Source organism: Pseudoliparis swirei, chromosome 3 (assembly GCF_029220125.1).
Source record: "Pseudoliparis swirei isolate HS2019 ecotype Mariana Trench chromosome 3, NWPU_hadal_v1, whole genome shotgun sequence".
Classification (NCBI taxonomy): domain Eukaryota; kingdom Metazoa; phylum Chordata; class Actinopteri; order Perciformes; family Liparidae; genus Pseudoliparis; species Pseudoliparis swirei.
The window spans coordinates 25413736-25440223 of record NC_079390.1 but is presented as its reverse complement, the minus strand read 5'-3'; the positions used below and the strand labels follow the sequence as shown (position 1 = coordinate 25440223).

Sequence of the window (26488 nt, the reverse complement as noted above, 5' to 3'; positions counted from 1 at the left end):
CAAACGAACACAAACCATATACTCTTATAGAATCATTATAGTATTAGGGTTTTTCAGAAAGAAAATAACGTCCTAACGTAATAACCGTAAGTTTTGTTTTGAAAATCAATCACACTACAGAGCTGAAATGTTGTCCGTAAACCAAAGAACTTGTCTTTCTCTTCTCTGATTGCCCGATCGTAACTCCGCTCTCGTTGACCAATCAGAGAGCAGGCTGACTGTTATAAAGACCCGGTGTAGCCAGGGTGAGGACACTCTTCTCTGTGAGCTGACTGAGAGACCAACTGCTACAACATGTCTGGACGTGGAAAGGGAGCCGGTAAGACCAGAGCGAAGGCCAAGACCAGGTCCTCCAGGGCCGGGCTCCAGTTCCCCGTGGGCCGTGTCCACAGGCACTTGAGGAAGGGTAACTACGCCCGGCGTGTCGGCGCCGGAGCTCCGGTGTACCTGGCGGCGGTGCTGGAGTATCTGACCGCTGAGATCCTGGAGCTGGCCGGGAACGCGGCCCGCGACAACAAGAAGACCCGCATCATCCCCCGTCACCTGCAGCTGGCCGTCCGCAACGACGAGGAGCTCAACAAGCTGCTGGGCGGAGTGACCATCGCTCAGGGCGGCGTGCTGCCCAACATCCAGGCGGTGCTGCTGCCCAAGAAGACCGAGAAGGCCGCCAAGAAGTAGACACAACAACAACAACGGCTCTTTTAAGAGCCACGCACACAACCAAAGGGATAAATCCTAAAACAAAGGTGGTTCAAGCAGACATAGGATACATTTTGAATTTATAAATTAATGATTAACTTGATGACCGATGCTAAAAATAATTCAAGCGGCTTTCAATAGGGAAGAATTGAGGCGGAAAGAAAATGACCAACTTGAGTTTCTTGGTTGTGTTTCTTACTGGTCAAAGGTTTTCTGATTGGATAACAATTCAATTGCCATGTGTGACATGTCAAATCAATACGCCTCCATGTCGTGTGATTAGACCACGAGCGCAGGTGCATGAGTGTGGTTATGATCAAAGATGGGCTAAGGATGTATGGGCGAGACTTAGAAAGGGCTGCAACATTTACATTTGTTTTTGATTCATGGTTTACAAGAAAGCCCATATCAGAATAAAGGAACAATGACAAAGTAATGCATGTGAGGAGATGTGGGTGGTAGGGAATGGGGAGCCAGTTATTTTTCATGTGTTGGGTTAGCGGAAGCAAAGCATCATGTTGGCTGTATTTTACTAGAAGCTTGAAAACATTTATTTATTATCTACAATGAACATGATACATTACCACAACTAATATACATATGTATATATTGTTGTTGCATGTGTTTGTCGCTATATGGACTCATGAGTCTGACATACAATATATGTAATATTCATTCTCTCAAATATGTTTAATATGTTGAGTTCACACATAATACATCTACTTTTGTCAGTTTGAAAATGTTTTTATTTTGTTTTTGTGATTGTAGCTATAAGCTTTTATATATTTATTCAAACATTTATATAAATACAGGTTCTCGGGATTGTCTCATCTCTCTACTACTCTGTCCACGTACTCGCCCTCGTGACTGACTAGCCAATCAGGTGCGAGCAACAGCGCAGTCTGATTTGCATCTCAAGTCTATAAACAAAGCGTTCAGCTTTTTTCAGCCACATCCCTGGACTTCAAGTGGTATTACAAAGATGCCGGAACCAAGCGTGAAAGCTCCCAAGAAGGACTCGAAGAAAGCCGCCACCAAGACCGGCAAGAAGAGGTGTACAAGGTGATGAAGCAGGTCCACCCCGACACCGGCATCTCCTCCAAGGCCATGGGCATCATGAACTGCTTCGTGAGCGACATTTTTGAGCGCATCGCCGGCGAGGCCTCCCGTCTGGCTCCACCATCACCTCCAGGGAGATCAAGACTGCCGTCCGCCTGCTGCTGCCCGGGGAGCTGGCCAAGCACGCCGTGTCCGAGGGCACCAAGGCCGTGACCAAGTACACGAGCTCCAAGTAAAGCTGGTGCTGAACCTCCACAACAGAACAACGGCTCTAATCAGAGCCACCCACCACCTCTGAGACGCGTTCCTCTTTTATTCAGTGCGGCATTGCAGCAGCCAGGCTCATAGAGCTGTACTGACATTTCTTCATAGATAGCTCAGTTTCCATGGAATCTTTGTTCGAGTTTCGTAAGATCTCCGGCCGGTCTAAACCCCAAAAAATATTAGAGGACATGTAAACGTTCACAAAAGCCTTGACACTCATGATGCAGACCCTCGTGAGATTAAAATTATGCTTTCATGTGAAAATTCCACTTTTAAACAGGTTATTTTTCCTTGAAAACCCTGCTATCTGTCTGCCTCATAAAAACACAAGCTGCTTAAAATGAGCTAATCAGTAGCTCTAGAAACACACTGCCCTGTAACCACGGCAACACGTGCAATACGTTGCGGGAGGAGAGAAAGAGAAATGTGGGTGTGCAGGAAGAAGGAAAGACAGTAAATGTGTAGGAGGTAAGACATTTACCCGTCTGTGGTCATCAGGTTTGTCTTTGAACCAGTGGGTCGCAGGTTCGATCCCCGCCACCGAACGTCGATGTGTCCTTGAGCAAGGCACTAACCGGAGTTGTTCTACAGTGTGTTTATGTGAGCGACAATAATATAAACTTCATTATATTCCACTGGTTGTAATAAAGTTTCCTTAACATGCACTTTAACTTGAGGCCTCCTCCACACACATGCCACTTTATTTGCATGCACTTTAACTTAAACACACGCCACGCGTAACATACACTTTTAACTAAAACACACCACTTGAAGCACACACCCAAACACTTTCACATTACTTGTTGTCTTTCTGTCGTGTTGATTGTTGTTTGTTTGTCATGTCCAAATGTTGCACCTTCCACCAAAAAAAATTCCTCGTTTGTGTAAACATTCCTGGCAATAAAACTGTTTCTGATTCTGATTAAAATAAACATAATCTTTAAAAAATATAGTTCATCAGTTTAATTTATTGTTGTTTAGTTCATTTAGATTCAAATCAAAATAGTTGTTTATTGATTATAATAATAAAAAAATTCCTTGACATCTAGAAGAAAAAAAAAATAATAATATATCTACAACAAAATAAAATCAGCACACATCCAAATCCATCCATATCCACATAAACACCCGCCAAGGATTCCCACCCATCCCCTCCCACATGTTTATACCCTCCAAGAGTAGGACCCAATGAGGAGGGAGGGAAGGGCTAAACAATCAAACTACATCTCACCAAATGATAAGCATGGAGTACAAAGTAAAATAACTAAAGAAAGGTAAAAGGCATTAATGTGAAAAGTAAAAAAAAAAAAATAATCAACACATTCATTTCATACCCAGATTTTTCATAGACCTTTGTTTTGCAGTTGCACTCTGTGTACAACCTCAACCCCTCTCAGTTATAACATCTACATCCAATATCGACTCTAGATATAACGTCACGCCCATCTTCTTGTGAAGATATCTAATGTCATTTGTAGTTTTGCAGTCATTTTTTCCATTGTATGGACCTGGTTTAATCTCTGTCTCCACTGAGTTATGGTTGGTGGTTTTGCATCTTTCCAGTTCAGAGTTATTGTTTTTCTGGCAATCATTAAAAGTATACGGAGAATATACCTCAGATTGGTGTCCCCTAAATCTCTTGGTATAGACCCCAGCACATATATTAATGGATCTGAGGGTACCTCCACTTCAATGATTCTATTGATTTCTTTTTTTATATTTTTCCAAAAACCTTTGACTACTGGGCAGTCCCAAAAGATATGCGTGTGATCTCCTATTCTTCCACATTTTCTCCAGCATAATGGAGCTGAAGGATCCTTCACATATGAAGAGATTACAAGAGGTGTATTAAAATATCTGACTTTTAGTTTCCAATAAAATTCTTTCCATAATTGGCTATTGATTCCTTTATGACATTTGTTGCACAGATCTTCCCATGTTGCATCTTCAATTATAACATTTAATTCCAATTCCCACTTTTCCTTGATGTTCAATGTATTTTGTGTTCTGTCAGCTGTAAGCCTTCTATATATGTGGGAGACGTGGTTTTTAGTTGGAAAGCCGTTTTCTGCTATACTAATAAAATAGTCTTCCATTACATTTGATTTTTTTTTACGAACTGTCTGTCTTTATGGTTTGTAATGTAGTGTCTCATTTGAAGGTATCTATACAGGTCCTTTGATGGAAGTGTATATTGTTCTTGCAGCTGAGAAAATGATTTGAGTTCTGTTCCATCAAATAATTGGTTGATGGTTTTAAGACCTTTTACAGCCCACTGTCTAAATCCACCATCCCACATCGAGGGAGGGAATTCTATGTTGCCTACAAGTGGCATAGCCCTTGAGAGTGAGCTGGGTCCTTCAAGCTTCTTTTTAATTATTGTCCAAATCTTCAGTGTGTGTTTTATCCATTCGTTTTTCATTTTTATTTTGTTAAATGATTTGATGTCAATAAAAGGAAATGTTGATCTAGATATACCCTTAGCTGTGCCCTGTTCTATCTGGGTCCCTCCTGTCTCCTGGTCATTTCCAATCCATGCCACTATAGCCGTTAGTTGTGCTGCCCAATAATATAGTTTCAGGTTTGGTAGGCCGAGACCTCCTTTTTCTTTGGGTAGAAGCAGTGTTTTCAGTCTTATTCTGGGTTTCTTATTCTGCCAGATGAATTTTGAGATTAGTTTATTTAACGTATTGAAGATGGAAACTGGTACTGCCACTCAGGCACGTGCACAGACATTTTGGGGGGCAGGTGCTCAAACCAAAAAAAAGGGCACCCAATGCCAAAAAAAATTCTGAAAGAGTTGAAGCATTAGCAGCAATACACTGATGATGCAATACATCCTCAACCTGGTCTCCTCTGGCAGCATCAGACCGCTAGCTTACATTTCTTTATGAATAAAGATGAATTATTATATAGCAACAACAGTACAAGCGTTCTGATTGGCTAATGGGCGTCATGCCAGCCACGTATCGCCCTCCTCGCTGGTCTGATACGGATCCGTATTGCCCTCTTACATCATTTTCAAAATGAGCTGATAGACATCAACAGCCAAGAGCAGTGGTCCTCAAACTAAGGCCCGCGGGCCGGATACGGCCCGCGTCCACATTTGGCCCGGCCCTCTGAACAAGAGAGGCCTTATGATTTTTTTTTTCAGTCTGGCCACGAAAATCCTAGACTAGCCCCAGTTAAATAGAACGGAATAAGAATTATATCTCTCTCTCTTCTCTTCTCTCTCTATTCTCTCTCTTCTCTTCTCTTTTCTCTCTCTCTCTCTTCTCTTTTCTCTCTCTATCCTCTCTCTCTCTTCTCTCTCTCCTCTCTCTCTCTCTCTCTTCTCTCTCTTCCTCTCTCTATTCTCTAAACATAACTAACGTCAGTAAACAGCTGGACAAGACTTTGAAATCACGGATTTCGTGAGTTTTTGTTTGTTTATTTCTTTAGGAAACGTCGGACCAGTTGTGACGTCATGTTTTCAGCAGCGCTAATGTTGTGGTTGATTTAACACAAAACAACGTCAGGGGACAAACGCCGTCAGGACCTGTTTGTCTGGTGCTGCGCGTCAGAGGAGAAGGAGGTGCAGCCGCTTGGTGGCGCGAGGAGACCTGCGCGGAGGAGGAAGCGGAGGAGGAGGAGGAGGAGGAGGAGGAGGAGGAGGAGGAGGAGGAGGGGCACGGCGGGGGGAAGAGGGGCGGGGGGGGGGGGCTGGTGAGCGCAGCGGAGCATGTCGGGGCGAAATTCTCACAAGAACTCAAATAAATGCCCCGTCGGATATTAAAACACATTTGTGGGGACTTGATGACAGAGAGAATAATTGTATTCTTAAATACTGAAGAATGAAAAAAGTGGCTCCAGCAAAAAGGGCACTTTACTCATCCAGGGCAAAAGGGGAGGAGCTTGAGCACCACTCGGGCTCTACCTGTGCACGTGCCTGCTGCCACTGGTAGAGACTGAAACAAAAAGAGGAGTCTGGGTAACACATTCATTTTCACCGTCTCCGCTCGACCAAACAATGAAAGAGGGAGAATTTGCCAACGTGTCAGGTCATTTTTTATTTGTTTGATTAACTTATTGTAATTGGCATCAAACAGCTGTGTGAAGCTAGGTGTAATATTAATTCCCAAATATCGAAATCCTTGTTTAGACCAGTGAAAGGAAACGTCCTCATTCAACTGCGTGGGCCAGATTCCGGATATCATCATCGCCTCTGATTTGTTTTCATTAATTTTATACCCTGATACTGAGCCATATTTGTGCAGACACTGCATAAGTGCAGGAGATGAAAGAAGAGGGTTTTTTATAAAAAGCAAAATGTCATCTGCAAACAGAGCTATTTTATGGTCTGTTCCGCTTTCGTCCACTATTCCTTGAATTTGTATATTTTGGCGTATAGCTTCTGCAAGAGGTTCAATACCAAGTACAAAGAGGATGGGTGACAGTGAATCCCCCCGTCTCACGCCCCTCTCCACCTTAAAACATTCTGAGCAGTGACCATTCACTCTGACTCTTGATCTTGGGTCTCTATACAACAAGTTGATCCAGCTAACAAATTCTTCGCCGAATCCCATCTCTATCAATGTTTGTTCCAGGGATAATGTAAGGTATTCTCGAAACTGGGCACTCTGCAGATGGTGGAAAAACAGGCTTCCGGACGCGCATGGATTAAGTTATCAACATTTAATGGCAAGAAAAGTGAAACAAACATCCAAAGCACTCTCCTCGTATCCCGGCGCCGGCTGCAGGCTGCACCTGGGAGACACAGCCTGCCGCGTCGCAGCCTACCTGAGAAAGAGAAAGATCCCTCTACAAACACGCAGTCATATACTCTTCCTGTTTCCGGTCAAACGTCACTTCCGGTTCCAGTCGCTTTCACAATAAGATTCCCGTCTTGGTTTTGACTGCATTAAAAGTCACCTTCACAATAAAAGTCTCTTGTTATTGTGGTCACTTCACGGATTTCAACCGGCTTCGTCAATCTATAATACTAACATACAGTCACTCTCATGCAATATACATTAATTCTTGCCATTTACATTTGCATAGAGTAAACATTACCCCTATGCATCATAATACATTAATAACAATATCAATATTCTCCTTAATATTGTCTATTATAATATCTTTCTATATGTATTAATTTAAACCATAAGACCTCTGCAGATGTTATCAAAATAAACTATTACAACTTAACAATCCCTCCTTTTATACTTATCCAATAGTATAAACAACCAAGTAATAGCCCTTTTATTTTGACGCTCTATGTAAACAAACATTGTACAACATTTTAATTATCACTCATTATCATTCAACATCCCTGTGGAAGAAGATAACTCCCTCCTTTCATCCCTGCTTCTCAAGGAAACTAAATAACACTAAGTGTCAGTGTGAATGTATTCATCACACAGGTGAAAAATCCTGCTGTCCTGATGGTTCCGGTTGATGTTGTTGTATCTTTCTTCTTGGGGTTCCGCCGGCGCCGTTTGAATGAGGACTTGTTGAAAAAGAAGTTTCGAGAGACCCAGCACTCCAAGAATACAAAGTTTATTCTTTAAGAGTACAAAGTAAAAACAGACGCTTCGTTCGAACGGCTGGGAATCCACGGGTCCGTGTATAAGGAATTCAACGGAGCTATGTGTGTTCACAGCTTATATAGATAAGAGAAAGGGGGAGGTCTTATGTTCGATTCTATAGGTTCCCTATAGAATCCCTATAGCCCCCCTTCCTCCAAAGATGATCTCTGGCGCGTTGGCCACCAAATATGGATATATAGGGCAGTCCCCTGCTGTGGACTGTGGCGCCAACGTGAGACAAAGGAACTCTTCCCTCCAAATTCTCGTGGGGCCTTCTTCTCTCAGATCTATAAACTAGCTGTATCTTTAAGAGTAAGATGCAAAATACACGACAATGTAACGTGTGCACTAAGTGTCTATCTGTGCAGGTGTCTGCATCCCTGTGAATCCAGTCCCTCCGCATACATGCTCTGCAACTCCAGTTCCTCAGTTCCTCCAAGCAGATGGTCAATGATGGTTGGGATCGTCCCACTCAGCTGAGGGAGCATGAACCACTGCTTCCACAGACTGCAAGTCAAAACTAAAATGGTCTGGGATCAGTTACACAAGCTAATGGGACATCCCAACAAAGTAAGGAAGCTGCAAGAACTTAACATTAATGGTAAACTGTCAAATAATCCAGTTGAAATAGCAAAAGCTTTCAATCACTATTTCATTGATTCTGTTGCTACCATTGCTAAATGTTTCTCCCCTGAGATTAGACCTGTCTGTACAGTAAATACATTGGAGCCGACTTTCATCATAAGAAATGTCACTCATTCAGACGTCACAAGAATAATCAGTTCTCTTAAACCATCCAAAACTAAAGATACATTTAGTATGGATGCCGTTATGCTCAAAACTCTTACCAAAACGCTAATAAATCCCATCAGCAATATCATCAACCTCTCAAAACATGTTTCCCAGTGTTTGGAAGTCGGCTGCTGTTATTCCAGTATTCAAAGAAGGAGATCGCCTTTCTACCTCTAATTACAGACCAATCAGTATCCTGCCTACAATATCAAAGGTTGCAGAAAAGTTGGTAGCTGAGCAAATGATCTGCCATTTGAAAAACAGTCTCTTTGCCCTTCATCCAATGCAATTCGGCTTTAGAGCCAATTATTCCACTGAGACGGCCACCTGTTTCTTCACTGAAAAAAATCAAAATTCTACTGGACAAAGGGGGTGTTGTTGGAGTTGTGTATCTTGATCTCAAGAAGGCATTTGACACTGTAAATCATAGTTTACACTCTCTCAGGCTGTCGTCCCACCATGCATGAAGACTTCCACAATCATTCCGGTGCCGAAAAAGAACTCCATCACCTGCCTTAACGATTACCGCCCAGTAGCACTCACACCCATCATCACAAAGTGCTTTGAGAAACTGATCAAGATACACATCACCTCAGCTCTACCTCCCGGGTTTGACCCTCACCAGTTCGCCTACAGAACAAACAGGTCCACGGAGGACGCCATCGCCACAGCTCTGCACTCCACTCTGAGCCACTTGGAACAGAGGGGGAGCTACGCGAGGCTGCTCTTTGTGGACTACAGCTCGGCATTTAACACCATCATTCCTGAGAGACTGGTGTCCAAACTATTAGATCTGGGACTATCAAGCTCAATATGCAAATGGATAATGGACTTTTTGTCTGACCGTCCCCAGAGGGTGAGGATGGGTTGCCACACCTCCTCAAACCTAAACCTCAGCATCGGCTCTCCACAGGGCTGCGTGCTGAGTCCTCTACTTTACTCCCTCTACACACACGACTGCACCCCCGCACACTCCAGCAACTCGGTCATCAAGTTCGCGGACGACACCACCATAGTGGGGCTCATCTCAGGAGGAGATGAGTCGGCGTACCGGAACGAGGTGGAGAGGCTGGCAGGGTGGTGCACAGAGAACAACCTGGCCCTGAACACCTCCAAAACCAAGGAGCTGATTGTCGATTTCAGGAGGAAAAAAACAGACTTTCAGCCCTGGTCATCAGTGGAGACAATGTGGAGAGAGCCTCCAACTTCCGATTCCTGGGCGACACCTCAAGAACACCTTACCTGGAGCACCAACACCTCAGCCACCATCAAGAAGGCACACCAGAGACTGTACTTCCTGAGAGTCCTCAGGAAAAATCACCTCACACAGGAGCTGCTAGTGTCATTCTATCGGTGCTCTATTGAGAGCATCCTGACATACTGCATCTGTGTGTGGTTCTAGAGCTGCACGGCTGCAGAGAGGAAGGCGCTCCAGAGGGTCGTGAACACCGCTCAGAAAATAATTGGATGCCCCCTCCCCGCCCTGACTGAACTCTACAACACCCGCTGCCTGAAGAAAGCCCATAGCATCCTGAAAGACCCCTCCCACCCAGGACACTGCCACTTTCAACTCATGCGCTCAGGCAGACGATACAGAGCGATGAACACAAAAACAAATAGACTGAAGGACAGTTTTTATCCGAGAGCAATAACTGTGCTCAACAGGCCCTGAAACCTCTCTGCATCTGTCAAAATAATGTGCAATACACCATGTGCAATACAGAACAAATGTGCAATATTGAAAAAGTGAAAACAATTACAACATATGCCCACTCAGGAAAAATGTGCCCTTATGCCCAAATGTACACTTGGAATTTTACTACAACTGTTCGCACATATTTTAAATGCCGAGTCACTTTAAATAAGGTTGTCTTTTTTCTATTCTTTGTATACCATGTATACAATACTGACATGCCTCTTACTCACTTCTGTTATAATTCTGTACATATTTTGTTTTTTATTCTTATTTTTATTCTTATTTTTTAGTTGTACTCCTATTTTTTTTACATTGAAGTGCACCTAGGGGACTGCTACTCAATTTCGTTGTTCTTTGAACGTGTTCTCTGTAACAATGACAATAAAGAAAGTCTAAGTCTAAGTCTAATAGTATTCTTTTGTCTAAATTGCACAGTTACAACTTCTCCTCAGGTACACTTAAATGGATGGAATCATATTTGCTAAATAGGTCACAGTCTGTCCAAATTCAAAAACATCAATCCGCTGCCCTCCGCTTGTCCACAGGTGTCCCACAAGGATCTGTCCTGGGCCCATTATTATTTTCCTTATATATTAATGATCTGCCATCAGTTTGTCCTCATTCCAATATTCAAATGTATGCTGATGACACTGTCATTTATTTGCATGGCAGCAATTTGGGAGATGTAGCAAAAGAACTCACTACATCCATGGCTAATGTGACTACTTGGTTAACGCAATGTTGTTTACAACTCAATATATCCAAAACTGTGTGTATGTTTTTTACCAAAAGAAACTCTGATAGTGTAGAACCGGATGTTTTTGTATCTGGGGAGAGGCTAAAGGTTGTATCTGAATACAAGTACCTGGGAGTACTTTTTGATTCTAATTTGTCTTTCAAATCACAGGTGAAAAAAGTTTGTAATCGGGTAAAATACAATCTATCCAATTTCCGATTCTCGCGCAACTACATGTCAACAGAGGCAGCTAAAACATTCATGCATTCAATGGTTATTTCCCACATGACCTACTGTTTAACAACCTGGTCACATGCTAGTGCCACTACGCTCAAACCATTACAGTCATTATACAAGCGGACGCTCAAAACTCTTGATAAAAAAAAAGTTCTGTCACATCATTGTCCTATACTAAAAAAATACAACTTGCTTAGCTGGGATAACTTGATTAAATATGTGCACGTCTGTCTGATGTACAAAATCATACATGGATTGACCTCTCCTCCTCTCAAACTATTTGTCACCACACGAACTGGATATCGGCTCACAAGAGGAGCAGCGAGAGGGGATTGTATCGTCCCTCTCAGGAAAAGTGCTTTCAGTCACGCTGCTTTCTCAGTACAAGCAGCAGTTGACTGGAACTGCATTCCAGTATCTATCAGAGAGCTACAATCATTCAACTCTTTTAAAGCAGAAACAAAGAAATGGTTCATTACTACCCAGCTCTGTCAGCACTAGACTGTAACGGCTCCTCCCTCCTCCATCTGCCCAGGTTGGACTTTCATTCTTTCTGTCTGTCAGTTGTTGTCTGTCTGTTGTCCGGTCTCTGTATGTCTTGACTTGCTGGTCGGCCGTTTACTCCACCTGCGTGTCTTCTCTTGTCGTTCACCTGTTTGCAGTTATATGTCACATTTAGTCTGTAAGCTTTTACGTTGTATCTCTGACATTATGTTTTTATTCTGTCCATTTTAACATTGTTCACCCTTATTTTATTTGCTTTATTTGTAGATTGTATTTGTAATCTTATGTTTTTAGGTTTGTTTTTAACATCAGCAACATTGGGACTACAGATGAAAAATAGCCTCTTGGCTAACTCTGGCACATTTACTGCAAAGTTTTTATCAATGTGCACTGTCCCTTATTAAATAAACCATTATAAATAAATCAAGCAGTTAACTGTCTACCAGCAATTCACACTCACTAAATCTCAGCTGAGGACTTCTCAAGGATCTCGGCCTGCATGCAGCTACCTGCATGCAGTGGTTCTCTGCAGTCATCCAAAAGGTTGAATAAGCCTCGTCTCTCTGGAACCTGTCTCATACCTCCCGGGCGTCCCAGCCCCTGGGGAGATATTTACTCCTCATGGTTTTCACTGGCTGAGCCGTCGGTCCGTCGGTGGATTCGCATATCCACATGATGTCATCTGTCCCTCTTCCTCTGCATCGTTCTGTCCTCTGCTCCGAATGGCATCGCAGGGGTCCTCAGGATGGCTCCGTCTGCTCCTCAGTCTCTCTGAGCCGGGTGATGATGTGTCCGATGCTCCTGTGGGCAGCTCCTCATGGCAGGTCCTCACAGCAGGCAGTCAGCACACAATGGTCGATGCTGGAGCATCAGGTGTAGCTGTTGAAGGGAATGAGAAAACACAACACAGCGGCCACTAGGCCGGATCTATACAGAATGGGACACTTGACTATGAAAAATTGTCTATCATAATTTCTATATTTAAATAAGTATCTAATACTTTCTAGGCTTGAATTCGCAATCTTTAACTGAGTCGGAGGAACAGCTTCTCACCCCGTGTGGGAGGAATCATCTATTAAATGGCCATCCGTCGTCCAACAGAGTCTCAATTACTTATCCAATCCAATCTAACTTTATTTATCTTTACTGGTTATGATAAATGTAATTGATCCTATATGTGGCCCTTGACTAGGGCATAGAAATATTCAAATCCTACAAGGATCTGATCGCAGGCAGGTATTCGTCCAGCACCCTCCTTTCTCGTGCTCGAACCCTAGAACAGCTTATGGGGAAAAACAAAACATGTGCACATCGAGGTGCCATTAATGACAGGAGACAGTGAGTAGTGAGAGTCGATGTTATCTGCACACATCTTCCTGTGTTGCAGTCCTAACTCTAGCTCTAATGTCTCAGTATAATACAAATATGAACATATTTACAAAAATGTGAAATGGTGTCACTGTGTGAGACCACTTACATCGAGGGCGCTCCGAGGTCCTTGCAATGACCTCAAAGCACCCCATTCGCCTGGACTTAGTCCACTGGCTCCTGGTGGGCTCCGGTAACCTGCTCAAAGAAAAACTTAACTGTGGTTAGTTCATTTCTCAAACTTTCTCCAAAGCCACGCCATGAACTCTGCTATCCCCTCCCTGGGCGATAGTCTGCTCCTGTGAATGTGTTCTCTAGATATATTTCTTCATGTAGGTGCTTGTTTCTAAATGTGTTAAGTGTTTGGTTGCAAAGCTGTGCCAGCCAGACATGATCACTCCTCGAATGCCACATCTCGGGACCAGCCACAACTGTCTCTGCATCTTCCATCCCTCCTTTTTCTGAAACCACCTTTGATTCAGAAAACTCAAGGTGGATGCATGCTGCAGTCAACTTCTTGCTCGTTAAGGGGGATCAGGTACTGAGGCTTAATATATGTAAGGAAATGTAAATGTAAAGCACAGAAATTCCTAAAAAATTTCAGATTAAAATCCCTCAAAAATCATAAATCGATTTTTTGAAAGAAATCGAAAGGAAATTTATTCTACACTATGTGTCTAATTTGTGGATGCGGTGCAGTTGGAAAAAAAATGCAAATTGGGGTGAATACAGCATACAAAATACATAACGCACCCCCTCACACCTCGTCGAAACAAAAGCTGCAGCAATGTAAGAATTCCGTCAATGGCGGACATGTTAAACAAGGGTCAAACGGCCACTAACAAAAACCCTCACACCTCTTAAAGCTGCAGCAAATGAATGCTGTCAATGGCGGACATGTTAAACAAGGGTCAAACGGCCACTAACAAAAACCCTCACACCTCTTAAAGCTGCAGCAAATGAATGCTGTCAATGGCGGACATGTTAAACAAGGGTCAAACGCACAGTAACAAACTAAACAACGAGGAATGGCGTCCCAACTTATGTAAATGTATTACAACCCCCGACCATGTGGTCGAACAAAAGACTAAATGTCCCTACACTATGTGTGTAATTTGTGGATGTGGTGCAGTTGGGGAAAAATGCAAATTAGGGTGAATACAGTGCAATTGAACAGCATACAAAATACATAAGAATTTTATGTAAATGTATTACAACCCCCGACCATGTGGTCGAACCAAAGGCCAAATGTCCCCTCTTCTCAGGCGAACTCAAAATGGTGGATTTAAAACAGGACAAACAAAAAACAAAAACACGCTGTACCTCTTGTGTCCAAGTGGATCAGTAAGTCCCCTTTTGTGAATCCCCCATACCAGACACGGGCAACTCAACTGATTTATGTGGTCTAATGATCTTGTAACTACGACACATTTCAAAATGACGGCCGCCACGCTTACGTTATGTAACTTTAATCTCGTAAATAGCAACGATCACGCACTAATTTAGGATTTTATATTGGATATCTAGCGTGGTCTTAGTTAGACCCCGCGTCGTCTTCGTCCGATTAAACTATGTGCGTCAAACTAGCAAGCTAATGTACAGCCACACCAATAGGATACAATGGGAGGTAATGATCCTGATCCACGAACTGCCACGCGACTGCACACTTCCTGCTTCTAGTACTAACTCTCATGCACATCAAATAGCCGCAAGTCTTGTCCACAAAAACGTGTTACTCACAAAATAAACGAACAACGAGGACGCACAATATGACAAAAACATGAACCGCGAAGCACACACAAACGCTGTTGCAGCAGCGACACACCTGGTGTAAAGCGCACACACAGGCCACTCACACGCGCACGTGGAAAAACGCGAAAAGAGAGTGGAAAAATCACTACAATAACACAAGGAACAACAGAAAAGAGACTAGACGTGGAGAGAGTCTGTACACGAGGAACGGTAAAAGAAAACAGGAAAAATAAATCACGCGAAAAGCGTGAGACAACCATCCGTACAAACGCACTACAGAAAGACACAAACACACCCAATCTTACACATCAGTAACACGAAGCGCTCGATCGACCACGCGGCCCACACGTGGGCGACTTGCACGCGTAAATGCCACTAAACGTGCAGAACATGCAAACGCACTGGAACAAACACACACGACTACTCATCAGTGACACGAAGCGTTCGATCAACCACGTGGGCCAAACGTGGGCGACTTGCCCGCGTAAATGCCACTAAACGCGCAGAACATGCAAAACGCGATTGGAAAAAAACTCAAAACACACACACACAGCGTCGATTGCTTGTTAAACTCTCCGGCGGGCTTGTGCCCCGTCGTGTTCTGACGGCATAAATAGTTCGATACCTTAGCGCGCTACTCACCGCATGAACTCGTGGAAGTCCCGTAACTCTGGCGGCCATCTCAGTTTCGCCTTCTGTGGTTTCCAAATTGTAAGGTATTCTGAAACTGGGGCACTTCGCAGATAGTGGAAAAACAGGCTTCCGGGCGCGCATGGATTAAGTTATCAACATTTAATGGCAAGAAGTGTAAATCAAACATCCAAAGCACTCTCCTCGTATCCCGGCGCCGGCTGCAGGCTGCACCTGGGAGACACAGCCTGCCGCGTCGCAGCCTACCTGAGAAAGAGAAAGATCCCTCTACAAACACGCAGTCATATACTCTTCCTGTTTCCGGTCAAACGTCACTTCCGGTTCCAGTCGCTTTCACAATAAGATTCCCGTCTTGGTTTTGACTGCATTAAAAGTCACCTTCACAATAAAAGTCTCTTGTTATTGTGAGTCACTTCACGGATTTCAACCGGCTTCGTCAATCTATAATACTAACATACAGTCACTCTCATGCAATATACATTAATTCTTGCCATTTACATTTGCATAGAGTAAACATTACCCCTATGCATCATAATACATTAATAACAATATCAATATTCTCCTTAATATTGTCTATTATAATATCTTTCTATATGTATTAATTTAAACCATAAGACCTCTGCAGATGTTATCAAAATAAACTATTACAACTTAACAATAACCAGTCAACTCTATCAAATGCCTTTTGGGCATCTAAGCCGAGAAGCATTGCATGTTGTCCGTCTCTTGACGCGATTCATTGTAAATTTAGGGCTTTTCTTATGTTGTTTGTTCCTTGACGGCCTAGGATGAATCCAGTTTTGTCGGGTTTTATTAATTTTTTTATATATTTTTGGGTTCTGGCCGCCAGGATGGACGTCAGGATTTTATAGTCTACACATAAGAGGCTTATTGGGCGGTAACTGGTGCACTGTATGGGATCTTTTCCTTCTTTATGTAGGACCGTAATGATGGCTTCAGACCATAATTTCGGTGGATCTCTCATTTTTAGTACATAATTATATATTTTGCATAAGTTCACAAAGGCTTTGTAATATTCTCCAGTGAATCCATCTGTTCCCGGTGATTTGTTGTTTTTTAGTTTAGCAATGGTTTCTTTAATTTCATCTTGTGTGATGGGATCTACTAATTTAGTTGCTTCCTCATTTGACATTTTGGTCATTTTGAGGGGTTTCAAAAACTCTTCTATTTTTTCTTTCTTTGATTCTTGTTCTTGACTCTTATATAATTGTTTGTAATATTTTGCAAAGGCATCTGATATTTCATTAGGGTCAGTCTCCAGACAGTTAGATTCAGGGTTTTTAACTTTAGGTATTGCACGGTTAGATTGTGTTTTTTGGAGTTGGAAAGCCAGCAACCTGCTAGCTTTATTTCCCATTTCGTAGTAGTTTCTGTTGATATACCTGAGAGCTCCTTCTGCCTTATATGATAGTGCCTCGTCCAATTGTAACCTAACTTCCTTGAGCATTTTTAATGTATCCTCTTTTCTATGCATCTTGTGTTCTCTCTCTAATCTTTTTAATTCACGCTCCAGATCTTGTTGTTTCGCTAGTCTTTGTTTCTTGATCCTGGATCCTATAGCAATAATGTTACCTCTTATTGTGGCCTTTCCTGCATCCCATAATATTGAGGGAGAAACATTACCATCATCATTTATGGAGAAGTACTCAGATAGACCGGATTGTATTTCTAGTTTGGTTTGAGTGTCTGCCAACAATGAGATGTTGATCCTCCAATATCTAAAGTGATTCTCTAGAGCAGGGGTTCCCAAACTTTTTAGGCCACGCACCCCCTTCTACATCCCGACCGGGTTCACGCACCCCCAATCCCCCACACCTTGCGAGTTGGGGGGGTGCGAGTGACTTTATCTTTGCTCCGAGAAGAGTTGTTGACGGGATGGGGGTGCGAGTGACTTTATCTTTGCTCCGAGAAGAGTTGTTGACGGGATGGGGGGGGGCGAGGCCGAGAGTTTTTTTCAGCGTGAGAAATACGATGTGTGGCGGGAGTGCGTGAGTTAAGACCAAAATGCGTGAGTCTCACGCTCAATGCGTGACACTTGAGAGCCCTGAGAATGTTTAATATGAATTATTACACCATTAGACCACCATTACATTTTTCCTCTCGCGCACCCCCTAGAGACAGCTCGCGCACCACACTTTGGGAATCCCTGCTCTAGACCTAAATTTATTTTCAGAATGACTGGGCCGTGGTCGGAAATTGTAATTGGTTCAATTGTGCATTCTTTTACTCGATGTATATCTCTCTTTGACATGCAGAAATAGTCAATCCTGGAATAGCTCCCATGTACATGGTACATGAATGTGAAGTCTTTCTCCCCAAGGTGAAGATTTCGCCAGACGTCCACTATGCCTAGCTCCTTCAACATATCTGATAAGTCCTTAGACATTCGAGACTGGGGTGTTATTATTGCTGGTAATCTATCAAATTTGGCATTGAGTGTACAATTAAAGTCTCCTCCTGTAATTGTAATCCCTTCACCTTTGTCTGCCACTAGGGCCGCAATTTTTTTCAAGAAAAGTGGACAGTTTTCATTTGGGGCATATATGTTTAGTATAGTTATCTTTATTCCTCCAACAGTTCCAATCACCATTACATAACGGCCTTCCCCATCTTGGAAGGTTTTCTCGTTACTGTAGTACACAGATTTACTAAACAGGACAGCTACCCCTCTTTTCTTACCCTTACATGATGCACTGTAAACCTGGTCAACCCATTCTCTTTTTAGTTTTAGGTGTTCCAATTCAGATAAATGTGTTTCCTGAATCAGAGCTACCGAACACTTCATTTGTTTTAGTTGCCCTAGAAATGTTTTCCTTTTAATTGGGTTGTTAATTCCTTTTATATTGTCACTGATGAAATTCAGGTTAGCCATGTGATCGACCTATTGTTATATCATGGTCTCTTTTCTGTCTGGGAATGAGTGTCAGTAAAAGAAAAACAAAAGAAGAAGAAGAAACTATAATGTAAATAATAATAATAAATAAAGTAACCTTGATAACAGTAAACTTGCTAACATATGTCAGGGAAACTATGCGAATAACATAAATCATATAGAACTGAACTTCCACATTTCCAATCAGACAGTGTTTTCTACCTGTGCCCGTTCCCCTTGGCACTGGGCAGAGAGGACCGACCCTCTCTGTGGGGAAAAATGCACTGAGTGCGAATATGACCGATATTACAATAATTTGTAAAAAAGGTCTAAATGAGTGTGAACCACTAATAGAACGTCAAAACAAAGCTTCCGTCTGGACTTTATATCGTACATGTTGTAAACTTGTGACAGTGTGTGTGATTTGATCACATATCATTAAATGTTTTTTCAATTTCTTCGGCACATTGTTAAGCTCCCTTGATACTTGTCGTTGGTTAGTGTTCTCCTTGTAGCAGGTCTTTGAGGCCTGGTGACGGCAGCACTGTGTCTCTCGGTTTCTTCTTGCTCCTCGATGCGCTCCCTTTCTCCGCAGCTCACCTGGACCCCGAGCTCCGCGAGCAGCGTCGCGGCGTTAGCTCGTGTTGGGAACGTCTTCTCTCCGGTACTCAGCTTGAGTTTCAGTTGTGCCGGGTATAGGCATTTCGCTTGTATGTTCTTCTTTTTAAGCTGTTTGACGACTTCGTAGACTTTCACCCGTCTCTTTTGTAGATCTGGTGAGTAGTCTTGGTCAAAGAAGATCCGTGTGTCTTGGAAGAACACCTGTCGCTGGCTCCATGCTTGCCGTATGATGGTTTCTTTCACCGCTGCGTCGACAAATCTTACGATTATTGATCTTGGGGGAGCCGTTTCCTCCTTTGGTTTGGAGACAGGTGAGCGATGCGCTCTTTCAATCTTAATGTCCATTTCTGGTGGTAGTTTGAGTACCTTTTGCAGCAGCTCCTTCACGAATCCCGCGGTGTCTTTTCCTTCACTTCCTTCTTTCATTTGAAAGATTCTTACGTTGTTCCGCCTCAGTTTATTCTGGAGGTCGTCACATTTGGCTGTGAGGTCCACGTCGCGGTGGAGCAGGTACCGGAGCGCTCTGCGGTGTTGCATCACTGTATCTTCGGCCGTACTGATTCTATCTTCTGTCTGTCCGATTCTTTCTTCGTGCTCTTTCACTTTGTCTTTAATGTCATTAACAGCTTGTTCTAGTCGTTCAAGAGACAACTTAGTGTTATTATGTCCATCTTGATTTTCTTTACGAAGTTTCTTCAGTTCTTCCAGTACGTCCATTTCGGGCTCGGCTCCTTTAGCTGCGCTCAAGCTGGCGTTAGCCTGTTTTGGAGGCTTTTCCTTCACGGTGTCTTGCCTGTTGTAGTTTTTTTGTCTCGTATTCAAACTCATTATAGAGAGGCACTCTGTTCTTTACCATTTAACGTATCACTTAGATTTAGTTGTCACATTTCTTGTTTTGTCCAACGGAGCTCAGTTTCTATGCTACGACTCGTATCATGACGTCACCGGAAGTCCCTCACCTTGCCTTTTTATAACATTTTAATACAAGCTCAGACTGAAGAATTGCTAACTTGTTTAATATTGAACCTTTATATGGTATATGACATGTTTATTTGTTTATATATTATAAACAATATGGTAGTTTTTTTCTCTTTTAAAAAACGTTCCTCAAATAAAAACAAACACTATCATCCATCAAATAGGAAAACATCTTTATTATTAGTACAATAACTTTATTATGTTTTTATGACGTGAAGTCAGATGTTTGGATTGTTTTCTCACATTTAAATAATTTATAGAAATTACAATTGTTCCTCATGTTTATTAATTTATTTATGTCAAATAATGAATCTGAAACAGCAACAACCTCATTACTAATGAAAATACTACATAAATTCTGATTTTTAAATACATGATGTATATTTGAAATAAAATACCTTTTAATAGTGACCCACGAGTAATAGTGAGGAAGAGGTAAATAACAATAAACACCTGTGACTGTGCCCGCGGTCCCATCGGGACTTATTCGGTGCATTTACTAAAACTCAAAACGACCGTGACAGTAAAACGAGACCCGGAGCTCCGGTGAGCTCAGCCGGTCCACCTGAGACGGAACCGCCCAGATGCACCGCTCACACTTGTGTGTTTACTGCCGCCGACATCTGCTCGGATTCGGACCAAATAAACCTCGTCACCGCGGAGACTTCCGTGCCGTCGCGTCCTCGCGCGTCTCCGGTAACCGGACCGCCGGCGTCACGTGCCACACGGAACATTTTTACCCGTTTTTAGAGTCCAAATGTGGAGGAAACCCGGTGCGAGTTGCACCAAGTGACCGTGAATCCGAGAGGTTTGAAGCTTCGCGGGGGTAAATAAACGAGTCCTCGGAGCCGAACGCGGCCTCAGTGTGGAGGGAGAAGTGTCCTCTCGCTGCCGCAACAGCGGCTGTGTTTCAAAACGGTTCTCGTGTGTGGAATTTATCTCCAAAACGGAGGAAGAGAAAACACAAGTGTCGCCATGTTTCATCAGCTCGACAGAGCGGCGGTGCCGGTTGACTCTCTACGGTTCTCATGTGCTTTATAAGATCCGCCTCTCGACGGCAGAACGACACAAACACACAGACATGGCAGAAGAACCTCCAGCAGCTCCCCCGGCGGCCAAAGCCCCGAAGGCCGTGAAGGCGGCGAAACCGGTCAAGGCGGTGAAGGCCGTGAAGGCTGTTAATGCCACGAAGGCCCCCAAATCACCGAAGAAGGTGGCCCGCTCCGTGGGACCATCCCTCCAGAAGCTGATTACCGAAGCCGTGACCGAATCCAAGGAACGAAAAGGGATCTCTCTCCCCGGCATCAAGAAGGCGCTGTCCGCCGAAGGCATCGACGTGGTGAAGGTCAGGGGTCGCAGCATCACCGCGGTGAATAAACTGGTGGCTGACGAAACTGACCCAGGCTACCGGGTCAGGGGCTTCCGGCTCCTTCAAGATCACCAAGACGGCGCCCAAAGCCAAGCCGGAGACGAAAGTGGCGAAGAAGAGCGTCAAAGCCGTTAAACCCGCTGCCAAGACGCCTGTGAAGACCGTGAAGAGAGCGGTGAAGAAGTGCCCAAAGAAGGCCGTCAAGAAGCCGGCAGCCAAGCCTGCTACCCCCAAGAAAACCACCCCCAAGAAAACTACCCCGAAAAAAGTGACCCCGAAAAAAGCCGCCAAGCCCGCGAAGAAGGCTCCGGCCAAGAGAGCTGCAGCGAAGAGGAAGTGAAGCGGCTCTTGGAGCAGCACGAGTGCGCCAAACGGCTCTTTTAAGATCCGCACACATTCATGAAGAGCTCCGTCCTGCTATTAGGGTCTGATTCAGCAAGATAAACAACTCGGTCATCGATCGTAGATGACACTTCTGCTAAGTTATTTGGTTCGATTGATCATAAATATATATAAAGAAATCTAGCCAATATAACATATTGCATATATCATAAGCATTTGTATTGACAGTAAACTTTGTTCATTTATAGAGTTAAGATACATCAATTATAAATATAACATTTTTTGTTTTTTACCTAAACTACGTAGATTACAGTAAAAAACATAAGCAGAATAAGTTTAATACATAAACAAATACACTTCATCTTATATTAATATTATTTACTCTTGCACTGCGTTAATTGTTTAATTTTGTGAATGTATAGTATATAAGACAAAACAAGAGCTGCATATGAGTATTTAAGGAAATGTATTAGCATATGAGAGAAAACAGTTTCTGTATTTTGTTTAATAAATAGCTGTTTTAGAATTATAATATGAATCCCTAGTGGGGGGGGGCATCCAGACAACAAAAGACACAACAGACCAGAAACACGACAAGTTTTATTGATTTTGTTTTGTGTTTATTTTGTTTTTAACTTGTTTGGTTTTGTAAGGGGGTAGGGTTCTCTGTTCCACACTCCACGACAGTAGGTGGCGGAAATTCACTGTTCACTGGATGCCATCCGCCAAAAAAATCAAAAGAAGAAGAAGAAGAGCGGTTTGATTAGTGTAGTCCTTTGGTCCAATAGCAGCGCAGCTACAGCGCGCGTGACTCCCCGTGTGGGCCAATCAGCGCCGCCCTGACTCCGGCAGCTCCTTTATAGAGCCGCTGTTCCCCTCTGAGGGCATTCCTCGTTGATCTGTGAACACAGAGCAGACCGAGAAACTATAATGGCCCGAACCAAGCAGACCGCCCGTAAATCCACCGGAGGAAAAGCTCCCCGCAAGCAGCTGGCCACCAAGGCTGCCCGGAAGAGCGCCCCGGCCACCGGCGGTGTGAAGAAGCCCCATCGCTACAGGCCCGGTACCGTGGCTCTGAGGGAGATCCGCCGCTACCAGAAGTCCACCGAGCTGCTGATCCGCAAGCTGCCCTTCCAGCGCCTGGTGAGGGAGATCGCTCAGGACTTCAAGACCGACCTGCGCTTCCAGAGCTCCGCCGTCATGGCGCTGCAGGAGTCCAGCGAGGCGTACCTGGTCGGCCTGTTCGAGGACACCAACCTGTGCGCCATCCACGCCAAGAGGGTCACCATCATGCCCAAGGACATCCAGCTGGCCCGCCGCATCCGCGGGGAGCGCGCATAGTCTACCACTGACCTGAGATCAGCCCAGAGGACAACCAACGGCTCTTTTAAGAGCCACTCACACGCACTGACTGAGCTACAGGTGGTCCTGTGATGGAGAGACATGTTGACATGCACACACAACGTAGAGCTTAATGATATTATTAAATATACACATACTGGATTTTACAACATTTATATACATGTTGTATTTATTGCATATAGATAAATGGTCACTTTGGCTCCAGATTTAAAACCTGCTTCTTATTTGCTGGTTGTGATGCATTATAGGAGATTCTGTTCTTTGTGTGTTTTACCTCCAAACTAGGAAGCTTACTGTGAAAAGAGAGTTTGAATACATTCCTATAAATGTGATGTCATCGCTAACTGTTATAAATGCTTCTGTTCACATGTCCTTCAGAGTGAAACTTGGATATTCTTCAAACTAATTGTCTACAGAAAAGGCATTCATGAGTAGACTTACTGATCTACTGCAGTGGTCACCAACCGGGTGAGCCCATGACCCCTGACCTCCTCCTGGCCGCTCAGATCTCCCTGTTGAGAGGAAACGACGGTCCAGACTGGACTTATGACTTGAAGCTCTTTATTTGGCCAAATTCTAATTCAATGAAATCAAAACACTAGTCCAGCGTTCAAATGGATGAGACCAGGAACACAAAAGTTAATTATTTGTTAACCGCATACAAGAAAAAACATTTCAATGAGCAGCTGGATGAACTACCAACATAAATGTTTATCAACTGACGTTACAGCACGACACTGACAACATGATCAGTCAGTGCAACTCATGTAAGCTCAGCTCCTCACAATGCCATCAAGTCATGTGACTCCAGTCAGTGCTCTGTCTGTGACTGAACTCTGTCTGTGAGCTTGGAGTTAGTTCAGAAGCACAGCCAGTCTGAGGCCGTCTGTCAGTCATCACCTGGTCTTTGATTTGCTGATTTTCGCAACTTCACTGACGAGTTTTTCGGTGCGACCACTGATCTATGGGATAATTATAATATATTAAAAGATTAATTGTTGATTTAACATGAATCTATTTTAGACCACTTCCTATTTACAGTTCATCACTTTATGGCCATTAACTAAATTCCCTCAGTCAACTTGATTTCCTCAAACAGCTGTCAAATAAAACATTAAATACAACTGTAATGCTTTTAGATTATTATGCAATTCATGGTCAACAATATTGGCTTGTGTATTTAGTAAATTACTTCTCATAAACAAACATTTCCTTTCTGACTTAATTGTCTGTAACCTACCAACAAAGCCGTATTTAAATGAGTTAGAGGTTATTTGTTATGTTGTGGCTTATGATGATTCATAAACTGTAGCACAGGAATGTACACGTGTGTGTTGTGGTACAAAAAGCTCCTAATGAAGACACCTGTGTTGCAAGAAATGATCCTTAAACTTGTTTCATCAACGTGTCTTTTGCAAATACATGAAGCTGAACGGAGCAGTTCTCTGATTGGCCAATGATAGCTCCGCTCTCGTTGACCAATCAGAGAGCAGTCTGACTGTTATAAAGACCCGGTGTAGCCGGGGTGAGGACACTCTTCTCTGTTAGTTGACTGAGAGACCAACAGCTACGACATGTCTGGACGTGGAAAGGGAGCCGGTAAGACCAGAGCGAAGGCCAAGACCAGGTCCTCCAGGGCCGGCCTCCAGTTCCCCGTGGGCCGTGTCCACAGGCACTTGAGGAAGGGTAACTACGCCCGGCGTGTCGGCGCCGGAGCTCCGGTGTACCTGGCGGCGGTGCTGGAGTATCTGACCGCTGAGATCCTGGAGTTGGCCGGGAACGCGGCCCGCGACAACAAGAAGACCCGCATCATACCCCGTCACCTGCAGCTGGCCGTCCGCAACGACGAGGAGCTCAACAAGCTGCTGGGCGGAGTGACCATCGCTCAGGGCGGCGTGCTGCCCAACATCCAGGCGGTGCTGCTGCCCAAGAAGACCGAGAAGGCCGCTAAGAAGTAGACACAACAACACCACAACAACAACGGCTCTTTTAAGAGCCACGCACTCCGCTAGAGAGAGATCCTTTTTGAGTTATTGTATTTTACTTTTCAAACGAATGCCCCACTTATCAAACTAAATGGATTCTTAAGTTAAATCTCCTATAATTGTGTTGCTGTAAGTTGAAGTAACTAAATAGTTCAACTCCAGGTTGTTTACTTCCTGAGTGTCTGCAGCTGATGGCTGAGCGGCTTCATCTCGTAGCCAATCCGCCGTTAAGGGGGTTTGTGGTCAGCGCGCTGCACGTGCTGCTGCGGTGTGTAACGTTACATCTGATTTACCACAGGCAGTGACCACATGAGGCACATTTGTGTTTTTGTTTCGCAAACGACACAATAAGGTTTTTGGAGCAAATTTCACATGCAAGTAAATTGTTAGTTTTGCTCAAACAATTTGTTGCTGCAAATAGAATCTTGTCTGGTCTGTCGTATCTGATCAAAGATCCATCAAAGCCACACGGTCGGCTGCAGGATCTGGTCTGTGGAGGGCTCCTGGGGATCTGCTCTTGGTCTCTGGTCCACATTGACACCAGGTCAATCAGATACTGTTTTAAACTGAATTAACAAACCTTCATTTTAATGAAGGATTCTTTTATAACTCAAATCTTCTGAGGTAAAGGTACGACATCGTGATGGTTGAGGTATCGGTGGCCTGATCGTCTTACATCACTACAGAACACAGTCACATGACTCATTTTGTTCAGCTGATCAAGGGCTGCTGGAGCATGATCACACGATCACACGAACTCATGTTCACTGTCACTACAAACTGCTTTAATGAGTCTTCTTGACCTTTTAAAGCTCAGTTACTGGATGAAGTTTCTCATCGATATATTTAATATACATTTTATATGATCTCATGCACTGATTCTAAAACCAGTAGAAGCACTTTAACTATGAAAAATAAACAAAATATACACTTTATTTTGCTGACTCATAAGAAGAAACAACCACCTGAAGTATCACATGATTCAGTTTGATTAAAGAGAAGAAAACATAAAGAATAAACAAGTGACACACAGCCAACTTAATGAGTTTTAAATGATTGAGCCGCGAGTTAAAGTTGCTGACACACCAGTGATCTCATGACCACATGTGTGAGGTCACCCGTCAGAGCCTCCTGCTGCCTTCAGGTTGAGCCTCCAAACAGAAATACACAGAGCAGAATACATCTGGTCTCCAGGTCTGGGAGTGCTGAAGTTTGATTCCTCACCGACGGCCCACACCTGAGACTCAAAGAGATGAGGTCACGCTCAGTGATGAGGTCACACACTCGGTGATGAGGTCATCAAGGGATGAACCATAGACACTTGACGTATGACTCTGGAGGTTCTCAAGCTAACAAGCTTTAAATATTTAATGACTGATTCAACTTCAGCTTGACTTTTTTTTGTCGCCACATGAAACTTCTAAGCTTTTAGAACTACGGTCATTTGATTGTTCTGACCATAAATCTAAATAACCTTTTTAAGAACAATAGATCCTCTGTTCTGACCAAGTGATCGGGCCCTATAATGATAGTAATGACAACTTTACATTGTCATTATATATAATATGGTTATAGTCATTTTTGAACCAACTTCCTTTTTTTGGCCTGAATAG

At 43.5% G+C, this 26488-nt stretch overlaps 4 protein-coding genes and 1 pseudogene across 4 annotated transcripts; all 5 read left to right on the top strand.

Moving 5' to 3' along the window:
• The first annotated feature begins 262 nt into the window (after positions 1-262).
• On the top strand, positions 263-1366 carry LOC130213383 (late histone H2A.L3). The gene has a single exon (XM_056444962.1). The coding sequence runs from the start codon at positions 295-297 to the stop codon at positions 676-678; it is 384 nt and encodes a 127-aa protein (XP_056300937.1). The 5' UTR covers positions 263-294; the 3' UTR covers positions 679-1366.
• A 139-nt stretch (positions 1367-1505) lies between these two features.
• On the top strand, positions 1506-4505 carry LOC130213385 (histone H2B 1/2-like; annotated as a pseudogene).
• Positions 4506-20898: 16393 nt separating this feature from the next.
• On the top strand, positions 20899-21539 carry LOC130191753 (histone H1-like). The gene is given in 2 exon segments (XM_056411444.1): positions 20899-21206; positions 21208-21539. Coding segments are annotated over 2 exon segments (627 nt in total). The 3' UTR covers positions 21527-21539.
• Positions 21540-22444: 905 nt separating this feature from the next.
• On the top strand, positions 22445-23262 carry LOC130191756 (histone H3). The gene has a single exon (XM_056411446.1). It carries the CDS (start codon positions 22459-22461, stop codon positions 22867-22869), a length of 411 nt encoding a protein of 136 aa, XP_056267421.1. The 5' UTR covers positions 22445-22458; the 3' UTR covers positions 22870-23262.
• A 1192-nt stretch (positions 23263-24454) lies between these two features.
• Positions 24455-24887, top strand: LOC130191757 (late histone H2A.L3). Its single transcript, XM_056411447.1, has one exon. The coding sequence runs from the start codon at positions 24465-24467 to the stop codon at positions 24846-24848; it is 384 nt and encodes a 127-aa protein (XP_056267422.1). The 5' UTR covers positions 24455-24464; the 3' UTR covers positions 24849-24887.
• Positions 24888-26488: the final 1601 nt, after the last annotated feature.